Source organism: Nannobrachium achirus (assembly GCF_963921795.1).
Source record: "Nannobrachium achirus genome assembly, chromosome: 15".
Classification (NCBI taxonomy): Eukaryota; Metazoa; Chordata; class Actinopteri; order Myctophiformes; family Myctophidae; genus Nannobrachium; species Nannobrachium achirus.
Genome location: NC_137822.1, coordinates 27,262,830 through 27,276,942, shown reverse-complemented (window position 1 = coordinate 27,276,942; position 14,113 = coordinate 27,262,830). Strand labels below are relative to the sequence as shown.

General features: G+C 41.3%; 1 protein-coding gene across 2 annotated transcripts in view; it reads left to right on the top strand.

The window, feature by feature from the left end:
- Positions 1-13,661, top strand: part of vav2 (vav 2 guanine nucleotide exchange factor) — a gene marked incomplete at both ends in the record, with an annotated part of 343,070 nt that extends 329,409 nt beyond the window's left edge. Inside the window, 14 exons of one of the 2 annotated variants that reach the window (XM_080742681.1) lie at positions 254-363; positions 910-1,011; positions 2,710-2,798; positions 2,916-2,929; positions 3,222-3,240; positions 3,722-3,849; positions 4,468-4,539; positions 4,711-4,772; positions 5,600-5,716; positions 6,586-6,673; positions 7,220-7,343; positions 9,403-9,489; positions 10,456-10,610; positions 13,614-13,661. In XM_080742681.1, the coding sequence (XP_080598807.1) occupies positions 254-363; positions 910-1,011; positions 2,710-2,798; positions 2,916-2,929; positions 3,222-3,240; positions 3,722-3,849; positions 4,468-4,539; positions 4,711-4,772; positions 5,600-5,716; positions 6,586-6,673; positions 7,220-7,343; positions 9,403-9,489; positions 10,456-10,610; positions 13,614-13,661 (1,215 nt within the window). The remainder of the gene's footprint in view (positions 1-253; positions 364-909; positions 1,012-2,709; positions 2,799-2,915; positions 2,930-3,221; positions 3,241-3,721; positions 3,850-4,467; positions 4,540-4,710; positions 4,773-5,599; positions 5,717-6,585; positions 6,674-7,219; positions 7,344-9,402; positions 9,490-10,455; positions 10,611-13,613) is intronic. The other variant, XM_080742680.1, reaches the window with a different exon arrangement.
- Between the last annotated feature and the right edge of the window lie 452 nt (positions 13,662-14,113).

Below are 14,113 nucleotides of genomic sequence, written 5' to 3'. Positions count from 1 at the left end.
TATAAATACTGTACCTCAAAATTGTACTTGAGTAAATGTACTTAGTTACTTTACACCACTGGTAATACTGAAGGAATTTATAAAATACACAACAAATATGTAAAATAGGCAACATGCGATACAGATTGATATTTCTGTCACAGATGTCACAGGCCTTTTTGTGCATTTTTTGTTGTTCCCAATTCCCATACCATCCATCATGTGTCTCTCTCTCTCGTCCACCATTCGTTCCTCACTCAATCTCTCTGTCCAGTGGTCGTATGGCTTCTACTTGATACACCTGCAAGGGAAGCAAGGCTTCCAGTTCTTTTGCAAAACAGAAGACACCAAGAGGAAGTGGATGGAGCAGTTTGAGATGGCCATGTGAGTGAATTTTTCATTCATTAAAAAACACGTCTAGTGAAGTTCATGAATAAATTAAAGAAAAAACTAAGAAATTCCATAAATTAGAAAACAAGTGTTTAAGAAGTAGTGAAAATAGCCTATCTACAAGCTCACAACGCCGATTGAAGCGACATATTGTGAGCTTGTATATCTGCTATTTTCTCTAGTTTGTGTCCCAAGCAAATGTCTAATTTGTCTTTTGGGTCTCGAGCTAAAAAGTTTGGGAACCACTGGGTTGTGGGGTCACTCACACCAAACAATTGGAGCTCTTATGTCTGGTCATGTCTGGCTCCTGACTGTTATGTCTGGTGACATCTGAATTCTGTGTAGTGACTATGACTGTGGATTAAATGGCAAAAACACTTTTTATGCATTTTTTTCTATTCATTATGTAAGAGTGTGATGTTGCTCTCTCTGTTACAGTATATGTATAAGTACTTGTGTATTTAACTGTCTGCTCAGGGATACGTTTCGGTCAGTTACATTTCATTCATGAATATTGATTCATGTCCTCCAATCACCAAGGTCCAACATCAAACCTGAAAGAGCCACGGCCAATCAGCACAATTTCCAGATGCATACGTTTGATAAGAACACCAACTGTCGAGCCTGCAAGATGCTACTGAGGTACAGTAATGACCCTTAACTCCAGGGTTTAATTTTGACATACTACAAGTGTCAAAGTATGCATAAGAGGGATAATAATAGATAAACATGGATGGAAAGCTTTAATTGGGACCTTATCATCTCCACCAGGCCAGACGGCCGAAGACTGGAAACTATTATTTTCACTCCTGAGTCCTGTCAGTACGTGTGTGTGTGTGTGTGTGTGTCTGTGTGTCCTTCCGTCTGTGCGACTGTCAGCAGCTAATCTCTGATCGGGACAGATCGGCCTGAAACTTTGCATCCACACTTCCAGTATGCCACAATTTTTCAAATTGACATCATGCTATAAAAGGACACTTCACATTTTTGTGGGTCATACAGTAAAAAAAAAAGAAAAGAACATCCCATCCAGGCCACGTCCATTTCTGCCTGATAAGATTTTCCTGCTTTTCTACCTACAGCTCTTTTTAATGCCCTCAGAGTAACCATTCCATGCATTCCAATGCGTGCAGTAGTTCCTCTAAGTGTGGCAGAGATCAGCCCACTGTGACCCATGCTACTGAATCTCCACTCTGACCACTAGTACAGTTAGCTGGATAAACTAAATTCTACACACTGTATTGACCCATAAACTTCATGTCATGGCTGACCTAAATTCACAGTCCTAGTGGAAGCAGAGACCAGTCAGCTAATTACAGCTGCAGCCGCAGTGGATTCCACTGTGATTTATGGCAATTTTCTATTAGACATGGCAGTGCAGAAAGCATGCAGGGGTTTACATAACAAAAATGCATTGTAATGATAGCCGCCTAGTTTATGTGGGTTTAATTGAACTAGGACAGTGGTCCTAAACCTCCCCACAACAATAATTAGTGTATAACGAAGGCGTGACAGTAATTTACATTTACCGTAATGTGAACATTTAAATTAATATTTAACATTACTGATGTTAATGCCGGATTAGTTGCATGTCGGTATCACTTGCCGATCTACAAGCTCACAACGTGTCGCAGTGCTGTGCCACTACGTTAAATGCATGTACTGTAGATCTGTGCGTAACCTAAGCAGGGTGTTCCCTTGTGTCTTGTAGTTACAGTAAATGGGCATACATTATGGGGCATACATTATTATTGGGCATACATTATGTGCGGCTCATGTTTCCCTGACTTGTGTAATTCTCTCCTGTATGTTTGTTCATGGAGTTTTTGTGCATGCAGCGCGCTCACAGTCACACACGTGCGCATACTGTATATGCACATACAGACAGACAGTACTCACACTACTACTGTGTGACTCTGAGTGATTATGCTCAATGAAAGCACATACAAATTGTCGCGCCGTTTTTCGAGCTTGTATATCTGCTACTTTTGTGTGATGCTGTAATATGATCAAGTAGAGCATTATTTTTTTTAAAAGGAAGAAAAAGAAAAACACCAAAAAATGTAATATGGAGATAAGAGGTTTCTGCCAGACAGCGACGATATATATTTTTCCTATACCGTCACTGTCCAGCAGAAACCTCCTATCTCCAAGTTTCAAATTTGCACGTTTTTTCGTAAATGAAAAACGCAAGGTGTTGTGTGGTTGTAGATCGGCTATTTTCACTAGTTTAAATCATTTTTTAAAAATGATAAATACTAAAGGAACGGTTTTGGACATACAAGGTTTCCACCCGACAACGATATATTCGTTACATGTGTGTATTTGTGTGTCCAATAGGGGGATCTTCTATCAGGGTTATTACTGCTCCCGCTGTGGGACAGGAGCACACAAAGAGTGTCTGGAAGTCATCACCATCTGCAAAATCAGTAGGTGTTCCATACGTTTGAGACTTAACACCCAGACTTTCCTATTGTGCTTAGTGATAATTAGATCCATGCTGATGCTGCTCTGACAGCCTGTGTCCCCTTTGTCTTCTATTCCAGACCCTCTTGATTTGGTGAGTGCATCCTTCGTCAGTGAGCGCAACGGAGCCATCATCCCTCATGTATTGATCACATAACTATGTTGTGTCTTAAAGATCTTATGTTTTGTGTGACCTATTCTGCGCATGTCCTAATAGGTGAACATTTGGCAAAAATGGGGTAACTTACGACGGAAATAGCAGATCTACAAGCTCCCAATGTGTTTTGAGCTTAGATCTTTGGGATTGTTGACTTAAAGCAATGTACTGTATATAGGATTCAAGTAGTTGAAAGTACTGATTGCATTTTCTTGTTCCCTGTCTATAGGAACCAGGGATGTCAACGGGTAAGTGTGATTGAGTGCTGCAGAAATTAGCAACAATTCATGTTTAGGGCGGATTGAGCGTGATTCAGAACGGCATGATGCTAGAGATGAGGCACAACACAAGTTTGTTTAAGACAGGATGGAGTTGGTTCTGCTACAGCTCTCTGCTGCCACCTAGCAGACAAGTCAAATCACAGTAAAACATGCTGACCAAAATGTATTGATGGGGCAGGGCAAGAGCTGGAATTAAAAATAATTGAGGTGATATTAGAATTCTAATGAAAAGGGATGAAAATGCTCTGATTGATTTACTGCTCTTTGTTTCCATTTTTGTATTTTATTTTAAATAATTGGAATCACCCCCATGCATGATGATGCTTGATTCTCGGTTTTTATCTTTTATTCATCTTTCTTTTGCTGTGTGTGACTTATTAGTGAAACCACTTTTATTCATCGTATGATTCTTTTATTTCATCAAGCTAATACCCCTTTTTATTCTTAGGTCCTAAGATGGTGGCAGTGAGGAACTATCATGGTATGCCTGCACCTCCAGGAAAGCCTCCTCTGCTCTTTCAAACAGGAGACTTCATTGAACTGCTGAAGGGAGACCCTGACACCTCTTGGTGGGAGGTACACAATGTTATTAAAAGGAAACCTAGCTCATTCTAGACATCAGAAACCTTGTGTGGAGTACTTTCTTGTTTTTAATGTTTGATGTTTGATGTCTGTAGAGTGGGCGGTGGGAATTCTAGGAAAGTGATGTCACTCTGGTCATTTCACTCACTTGCGGTAGAGACTATTTTAACATGCTTTGTTGTACTCCACTTTGATATTTTGAAGCCTTTCATTTCATGTGGACGTGTAGGAAACATCTCCAATAGGCTAGAAAAGAGAGGACTCCGACACACCGTCTTCTTACTTACAATAACCTTTTAAACAATAAGCAAACATTTTGGTCATTGTGTCCCAGAACTGTTGTCTAAAAGCATTATTGGAATTATGTCTGCTAATTCTCTTAGACGCTATAAAGTATTTGCACTTGATCACATTTTGCCAATAATTGATCGTTAAAATACACTGGTGCTTTCCTTTTAACTTGAACTTTCACTTAACTTTCATTTTGGTACAGACCACAGTTCATATCTGTCTCTCTGTCACACACATATAAATTAATTAATGTAACGTGAAATGTTCATATTTAGTTGTACACTGCTGTACACTAACATGCACCACAAACTTCTCTTCAAGGGTAAGTTGATCCTATCACAGAAGAATGGCTTCTTCCCCAGTTCGTGTGTAAAGCCTTGTTTGGACCCCAAGGTAAATACAGTAAAGCTCCCATAAGCATTCACAGAAAATAATATCAAAGGAATAACAACAGCCTTGGCGCGCTTTTCGTTGCACTTAAGTGCCAGTGTGACACATAAATAAGTAATGATCTGGCTGGGTACAATGTAGCTGTTTGTGACATCTCATGATTGTCTGTGACAGCCTTTGCAGTCATTCCCCAGTCGGCAGACCTCAAGGGAAACAGACTACTACGGATACCCCTGGTAAGATATGCTACGCATTCCTCATCAGGAACTTAACGTCAATCACATTTCACATTTGTGTGTGTGTGTGTGTGTGTGTGTGTGTGTGTGTGTGTGTGTGTGTGCGTGTGTGTGCGCGTGTGTGCGTGTGTGCGTGTGTGTGTGTGTGTGTGAGTGAGTGTGTCTCTCTCTCTCTCTCTCTCTCTCTCTCTCACACACACACACACACACGCACACACGCGCACACACGATCATGTCATTGACAACACCTGTAGGCTCACACACAAGCCAAGGGGCTCTCTGACAGTCCGTGAGCACCACTTGCTCACCCAGGCCTGCAACTGGTCACCCAGCAGTATTGCAGCTCATGCTACATACAGTACATACTGTACATTGTTACACACTCAGTCAAGCATTGGAGCTGGTGTGCACTGCTCAAACATATAGTGCCATAAGGCTAGTGCAGAAAGTGTCTGAAGGCACAAAGGCAGGACTTTGTATGTATGGACAGTACTTCCCCTGGACAAATCTTGTCTTGGTATTCATGCCCTGGGAATGTAAACAGATGTGCACAGCAACAACAAAACTTCCTTCCTGTACTTTTGCCAGGACATTTTCAGTAGCCGTTCTTGCCCAGCGTCGGCAGTAACAAGAACTTGGCAAAGTCTAAACAGTTTGTTTCCATTTCAGGAATTCATTAAAGTAAAATAACCCATCCACAATAGCTTGCCTGGGTCATTTATTTTCGTTTGGGAAAATCATGACTTCTGTCATGTGAGACTGATGTTGTTCACAGGATGTTACAATGTATAAACAGGTGTTCTTTTTTTTCTTCTTCTCTTCCACAGGTTTGCTGGGAACATGGAGCGCCAGCAGGCGGACAATCTCTTAAAATCCCACAGCAGTGGCACCTACCTCATCAGAGAGAGGACTGCTGAAGCAGAGAGGTTTGCCATCAGCATCAAGTGAGTGTTCTGTGTCTCAAGAGGAAGGCTAACCCTCAGTCGAGGGGGGGGGGGGGGGGATGTTTATTTATCCCACAGGGGAAAACAAAATTCTCTCAGGAGACTCTCGACAACGTTTGAAGTCTCCTTTAACCCATTTAGGCCTACGATTATTGACTGCTTTAACTACTGAAAAATAGCAGATATACAAGCTCACAGCGCGGCACCGAGTGCCGCGCTGCGAGCTTGTAGATCTGCTATTTTTGAAAAATCATGATTTTTCTTTGCAAGTCTTTGAATATATCTATTTAAAAGCGAACATTTGTAAATCAAATATTTGCTTCTGGGTGGTCCCTGGAACAACATATTTTGAGATGGGGGTCCGTGGCTAAATACCTGTAATTTTGGGGGTCCTTGACATGAAAAAGTTTGAGAACCACTGATTTAGAGGAAGGATTTAGTAGTCGGGTCAAAGATCGGGTCAAAGATATTCATAGACTTGCACACATTTTCACGATTTTTCAAAAATAGCAGATCTACAAGCTCGCAGCGCGGCACTCGGTGCCGCGCTGTGAGCTTGTATATCTGCTATTTTTCTAAGGTTAAAGCATACAATAATGGTTAAAGTGGCACTCGGGTGCGTTCCAGGTATTTGAGAGTTAAACACCACCCTAATTACTGCTTGGTAATTGCTTGTTTGATCCAGTTTTCTGGTGTGGGTTTTTCCTGTGGGAGACGACGTAGCCTACATCCCAAAGAGCAAATGATGCAACACGGCTCTTTATTGGAGCTGTCATATACAGTGATGTCTTGTTACGGCGCCTGTAATGACTCCTGCCGGCGGTTTTCTTTGTTGTCATCGTCCTCTGCTGTCTGTTTTTCTCTTTCAGATTTAATGATGAAGTAAAGCACATCAAAGTCATTGAGAAAGACAGCTGGATTCACATCACTGAGGCGAAGAAGTTTGAGAGTCTTCTGGTAAAGTTGCTTCTCTGAGCAATGCTCAAGTCAGTCGTGCACACAAATTATGTACATGCGCGTGCGTTTGCACACGCACACAAATGTTTGAATGTTTACAGTCACTATGTGAATGTTTCTCTCCAAAACCTTGAGCTCCTGTTCTATGAAAGCGCTTGTATATATCAGCTTGAAAAGGAGTATAACTCTCCAGATATGTCACCAGATAACATTTTCTTTATTTTCTTTTTTTCACTTTATAATGAACAAAATGTCATCCAAGTGCAACATTCAAGGATGTGGCTTCACAAAAGTAACATTTGATTACACACACACATCAGTACGCATACCACAAGTTTCTATTAACTTTCATAGCAATAAATTAGATATAGTTATTGTATATATATGACGGCCTGTCGTAAGTTACAGTTCTTAAATTTGCCCAAACGTACTTGTCGTAGGTACTGCCTATGCACTATTGTGCTTGCTAGTGCATATGCAGTGTGACACATATCTCTGGTCATTGCTTGTCGTAATGTTGTCTGTGTCTGTTCTTCTGCATAACAGGAGCTAGTGGAATACTACCAGACCCATTCACTGAAAGAAAGCTTCAAACTGTTAGACACCACACTGCGTGTCCCCTACAAGTCCAGAGAACGCTCCTTAACACGAGCCAGCACACGATCACCAGGTAAACTTTACCAACATGACCTCTCTGCACCTCTTGTTGTTTTTAAGACACACCCCCACCCCTCCGCACACACAGCAAATCGATTCCTTCAGATACTGTATACCAGGAAACTGAAGACACACATTTTGTAGTCTCCACGTAGCGTCCAAATGTTGGAAAATCTTTCCCCTTGCTGTCTTGCCTGTGGGGGCACAGTGAGATCAATAGTAAAATAACTATGACAGATAGCAGGTACTGCCTATCCTCCCACTGTTTCTCTCAAAGCGATGCCCTCGCACCCTCCTCAGGCCAGTGACTCCACTGACCCAGATTATGAGCTGGACGAAGGCGGTGTGAAATGGTGGAGAAAGAAGAGAGCATCGCAGTTTACCGACGGTTCGGCGGTTAACTGCAGCAAGATAGAGTGTTATACTGTAGTAGAGCGAGAGGGAGAATGTATATATCGAACAAAATGGGGAGACGGAGGGAGAACAAGCGAGATAGAGAGTATACAGTGAGAAAGAGAGAGTATAGAGTGAGATAGAAAGTCTAGTGCAATAGAGTTTGGTGAGAGAGGGAGGGAGAGACGCGTGCACACGCAGAGTGAGAGACAGAGCATGTTGAGGTCTTGGCCAGTGACTCAGAGGCTGTGGACGGGGCATTTGAATGGGTTCCCAACCCCATTAGAATGTATAATGAATGTCTGTTTGGCTGCTGTCCCACACTGGGCTGCCTTTGTTGGCCTTCCAGCCAGACCAGACCAGACTGCCAGCTACAACAGGGTTTCCTTTTCCTCCTCGTCTATTGTGGAAACGGACGGAGGAGTGGAGAGAATCAGAGCCTGTTCGTGAGGATGATGATGATGTTTGTGACGTGTCTGACCGGGTCTCGCTGTGTGTGTGTGTGTGTGTGTGTGTGTGTGTGTGTGTGTGTGTGTGTGTGTGTGTGTTTGTGTTTGTGTGTCAGGCATTTGTGGATTGTGGAGCTCAATGGTTCTCAACCTGTGGGTCGGGCCCCCACATGATCTTTTTTTTTCAGGGTTCCCCAGATGACAATGAGGGACAATTTAAAGTTGTACCATGTAACTTTTTTTATAAAACAAATCTTAAAATTGTCCTAACTGTTAAATCGCTAAAGTTTTAGAACACCCACTCCGTTATTTTCAGCTTCTGAAGCCTTCTCTTTATATGTTTTCTATGATCCTGGCCGTGGACCGGATTTCGCGCCAAAATGACGTAATCTGCATCATCTGTATACGTTGTGTATACGTTGCCCAATCACATCGCCGATCATGCACACATGGTACACTACCGGCCAATCACAGCGCATCTTGAAGTGGGGTCGCCATATTTGTAGTCGCCCGTGTGTCTCTTTACTCAAAAGGTAATCTCGCCTACCAGGCAGGGTGAAGTAGTCCGTTTCTCCGGAATGCCTGAACGCACAGGAACCAGGCACCCCTCTAAAGATAGCTCTCGGCGTTGTGGAGGCAGACGCGGGGGTGTGAAGGTACGAAAAACGGGCGAAAGACGCGAACGCGACCGCGGTTTGCTATAGGGCTACTGACCACTAGTTGAGCATCTTACACAGTATAGCTTTAAGGACAATTTAAGAAAGGGTGAAAAAAGACCATTACTGCATAAAAAGTAATCAACAAACTATACTATAAAAACTGGTCAGAAATTGGCTAAATTGTCAAATGATATAAGAAAGAGGCAAGGAACTTCGATGTACAAGCTCACGAGTCACAACATATGAGCTTGTAGATCTGCTATTTTCACAACATTTATCTATGGAACCGAATGAAACTAAATGTCAATTCCAACTCAATTCCAAGGGGACCCAAGTTCAAATATGATTATGTTGGGGGTCACAGCCTGAAAAGGTTGAGAACCACTGGACAGAGGACTGCAGCAGGCTTTGTTGTTGATGTCCTTCCTGACTCCTATTTTTTTCTTCTTATTCTTCGCTCTCTTCTTCTTTGTCCACTTTTTCGTCTCCTTCTTTTCCCTCTCTCTCTCTCTCTCTCTCCCTCCCTCTCTCTCTCTCTCTCGTCTATCTACTTCTACCCTGGTCTCAGCAGCCACCTGTGCTTCCTACAACTTCTCCTTCCTCAGTCCGCAGGGTCTCAACTTCTCTTCCTCTCAGAGCCCAGCTCCCTTTTGGTCAGGTACTCTATCCCTCTCTGTCGCTTTATTTTGCTCTCAATCTTTCTCTCTTTCTCTTTATTACTTGCTCTTTTGTTTGCCTTTTCCTCATTTCTGTGTTTTCTAATCTCCATAAACATTAATTTTCTCGTTCACGTTCCCACCTCCTTACTTTTTGCTCCTGATGTCATGAAGTTCTTCTCGCACGGCGGTTTTCATGTGACCTCCTCCTGTTGTTTTCATCTTGTGTTCATTCCATTAACAGAAACATTTCAGGTCATTTCCAGGTTGGCATTCACTCATCAAATATCCAAAATAAATATGAACACATCCAATTTAGCCCTCGAACTGACGGACCACGTCATCATCTGCCACGCCTCCATGTGTTACCACGCGTGACTGTTTGTCATGTTGTTGTTCACCCCTCTGCCATCCTGCTCCACTGGCATTTGATCATCCTGAGAATAGTCCACAACAAAATGAACTGCTTGGTTCTTGTTGCCGTACCTAATAATGTTTCTTCTTTCATTAATGCAGTAGTGTGAATAGCATAGGAAATACAATTTTTCCCCTTATTGCATTTACTCATTTCATTACGAGTGCTGCTGCTTTACATTTTGCACTCTGTTTATATACAGTATATAATATCGTCGTTGTCAGGTGGAAACCTTTTATGTCCAAAACTGCTCATTTTGTATTTATCGTTTTAAAAATGATTTACCGGTAAACTAATGAAAATAGCCGATCTACAAGCACACAACGCCTCGCACCGCGAGGCGTTGTGTGCTTGTAGATCTGCTATTTTCACTAGTTTCGTGCGACAGTCTTGTATGCTTTACAAAAAACATTTTGAAACTTGGAGATACGATACGTTTCTGCCCAACAGTGACGATATAATATGCGTGTGTGTTTGTGTGTATATTTACAGTATATATTTATTGATTTAGATGTATTGATCTATTCCTATGTATTTGTGTCTGCCTTTAAAGTGTTCACACCGCGGGTGGTCAGCACGGCGGTGGCCAGGTATAACTTTGCGGCGCGGGACATGAGGGAGCTCTCGCTGCGGGAGGGCGACGTCGTGAAGATCTACAGCAAGATCGGTGGAGACCAGGGCTGGTGGAAAGGAGAGGCTAACGGACGAGTGAGTGAAGTGTTCATTGTTTAGTCATAGTCTTTTGAATGCAATTTCATTTAGTTTTAGTCATATTTTAGTCATCTGAAAAGTTTTAGTTTTAGTCGACTAAATATCAAAAGATTTTAGTCGACACAAATGTATTTCGGCGGGCCTTGATAGTGTTGTAATGGCTGATATTACATTTGGTTCCATGCTGAAAATAGCTGACCTACAAGATCACTATGCGTTGCAGTGCGACGTATCCTCACATTCACGCGTCACCGTACGTCCCCCGTCTGAAAGGTGCTTTAGTCTCTGAATTTGTCATTAGTGTGTTTGGGGCATACATACAGTCACATGAATTAGACCATTCCATTTAACAGCCAGGTGTGCCTGCATTTTGCACATGGCTACTTTCATTTAAAAGACCGATCTGACAAGTTGTAGGAGACACAAACCGTTTTCTGCCGAGGAAGCAGATCTGCTCGTGCACATCTCTGCCTCTTCTGGGGTCGCCAGAATGGCTGTTTGAACATTTACTCATCAGAAATCTATTCCAGCAAACATCCCCAGTAACAAGCTGACAACTGAAAAGCTTTTTTATCACTGAATACAAACAGTACTGTATGTTTGCGCACACAATTATATTAATATGAATATCTAGCTTTAATTAAACAGTTCATTGTTCCCCAAGCAGTATGAGCTTTAAATGTTCATTAAGGTGAGCTAATTCCATGGTGTGGCCAGAAGCAGAACTAGAAGTGTGACACTCAGCCTTACTATGTTCTGGGTTGGTTGGTTCTTGTGTATTGCTTTGCTGCCACCCTGTGGAGGGTGATGATTACAGTTAATAATTAACTGTATAATAATACACCATTACACCATTACAGTTATACAGTCATGGTAGAGTTGGAGATTTGAAATATGAATAACTCATGCAACAATAACTGCCAATCAAATTTGTTATGTGCTTTGTCATACAACTACAAATATAAGTTCTCTTCTACATACTATGCTCAGCTTTTTCTACTTTCTTTCAGCAAAATGTTCATTTACTCATGGAAACTTGAAATATTGTGGAAAAGGTCATTTTTTTATCATTGATTTTAATATATAAACACAGTAATAATATTCATTTAGTGTAACATAGACCCTGATTCAGACTGAATGCAACTGACATGAAACCTTTTTAGTTGTCTGGAAACGAGCCATTATATTATACGAAATGTCAAATGCTAATAAAAATAAACGGAGAAAGTAGGTTATTTGCACACCTATGAAAAGACACAGGTTCCTGAAGGCATACAGAACTAATGAAGTGATGTCTGCGCACACCGTGTACACTTTAGAAGCTCTGAGCTCAGCTTTAATTGCTAATATAGAGAGTTTGTGTGAGTCTTTGTTTGTTCAATATGAACAGAGACAAATCATGTGGGCCTGAATATAGTTTGGTGACATTAATGGAGAGAAACATATTTCATTTCAACGCCCACATCGGGGCAAGATCCAGTACATGGAGAATATGAGTAAATGTAATGCAATTTTAAAAAGGTTTTCACGTATTTTGATATTTACATTTTCAAGGACATCATCTGTGATAACGGGAAAAAGTAATGATTATATTATATTATGGAGCTTGACATCCCGTACTAATAAGTTATTTGGAGATCGTTCCTTGATCTACTGGGTTGCTACCAGGAGCTTTGCAAGTAGCAGAGAGTATATAATATGACATACATCAGTTCCTTACTTCATGTTTAATTCTAGGAATATGAGACAACTTTCTAGCGTAAGTAGTCTGGCTACAGTTTAAACCCATTAAAAGCGGCTAAGCATCTGTTTCATTTTAGATATTAGTTATTCAAAAATAGAATTCAAGAATTCACAGCCGTGCTGTGAGCTTGTACCTCTGCTATTACTGAATATTTTTGTCTTGAAAAGTCTTGAAAGTGTTTGAAAACTTTTGAATCATTTTGAATCTTATCTTCTGAGGGTCCCTGGCACAAAGAATTTTCAGATGGGGGTCCGCGACCAAATGCATAATATAATTGTGGGGGTCCTTGGCACGAAAGAGTTTGAGAACTATACTGTTTTAGAAGGCATTTGTAGAATTGGCCTCAGGTCTTAAACCCTATATACTTAGTTATCCAGAGTTATGATCCCTCTAACCTCTACGCGGTTGAACAGCTACATTATTCATGTCTCTGCCAATGTTGCTGCTACGCAGTTTTGATTTTGTCGACTAAAACTACTTTGACATTTTTTTTTGTCAACTACCTTTTTCACTGACAAGAACAAAATAAAAACTAAGCTTTATAATAATAATCTAATAATAATCTTTATTGTCCCCAAAGGGAAATTTGTCTTCACAGTCTGTTCAAACAAGAAACAACATGTAACACATAGCCAAAAAGACAACACAACATATCACATAGACAAGTCATCAGTACCCCACTGTACACAGAGAATACCCTCTTAGCGACGGGGGCGATTGTTAAGCAGATTGTTAAGTGCAGCAATGGCTGAGGGGACAAAACTCCTTTTAAACCGAACTCTTTGCCACGCCAAGGTTCTGTATCTTCGCCCAGATGGCATTAGGTCAAAGTGGCGATGCAGAGGATGGTCAGTGTCACTTGTTATTGAGAGTGCTAAGCGTGTAATGGCCTTATCGTTCATATCAGACAGTGTGGGTGTGGGAAGTCCAATGATCTTGGAAGCAATACGGGTAATACTGTAAAGTTTGTTTCTGTTAGGCATGGACAGTATGGTGAAGAAACATGCAGAGCAGTACAACAGCTTTGACTGAAACTATGCCTAAATATATGTCAATTTTGTCCACAAATAAAAACTAGACTAAAATGTTAGGGCTGGACTAGTGCAGAAGAGATCCAGTAGAACTAAAAGACAAGTCATTTTAGGTTAGGTTGCGCTCGGGTGTTCCGCAATGCCATTTTATTTAAAAGACAAAGAGTAAAACTAAATAAAAATGTGCTGTTAAAATCAACACTGCTGTTGCGTCTGACATTTCAGATCGGGTGGTTTCCCTCAACCTACGTGGATGAAGAAGGGGTCCAGTAAGGCTCAGGTGCTGCCGGGATTCTGTCCAACCAGAGCCCACCTTCTATCCAGGGCTCGCAGAGGAAAGCTATTTGGTTACCCAGGGAAACAACACAAGGAGAAAGAAACTTCTTTCCTTTGCTGGATTACTCCGTTTTTTGCAGTGAACCTTTCTACCCTGTTTCTCTATTTTTTGAGTATGCAATCAGCTTTGTACTTCTGTTTCTATCTCTTTCTAGGATGTCCCAGTTTTATTTCTGTGAGGAAGAAAAAACTAAACAGAAAAAAAAAGAACGAAAGTTCTCCTGGTGCTCTGCCAAGCCTCTGAGTGCTATAAGAGCCCTATCACACAACAGAAATGACTGTGGATAGTTTTACATTGATATAGTCTCCCCCATGTTGCAGGTCTATGGGAGGGGGAAATAAATGTACAGTATAGATAATTTATTGAATAGAGATATGATTATTGTGCT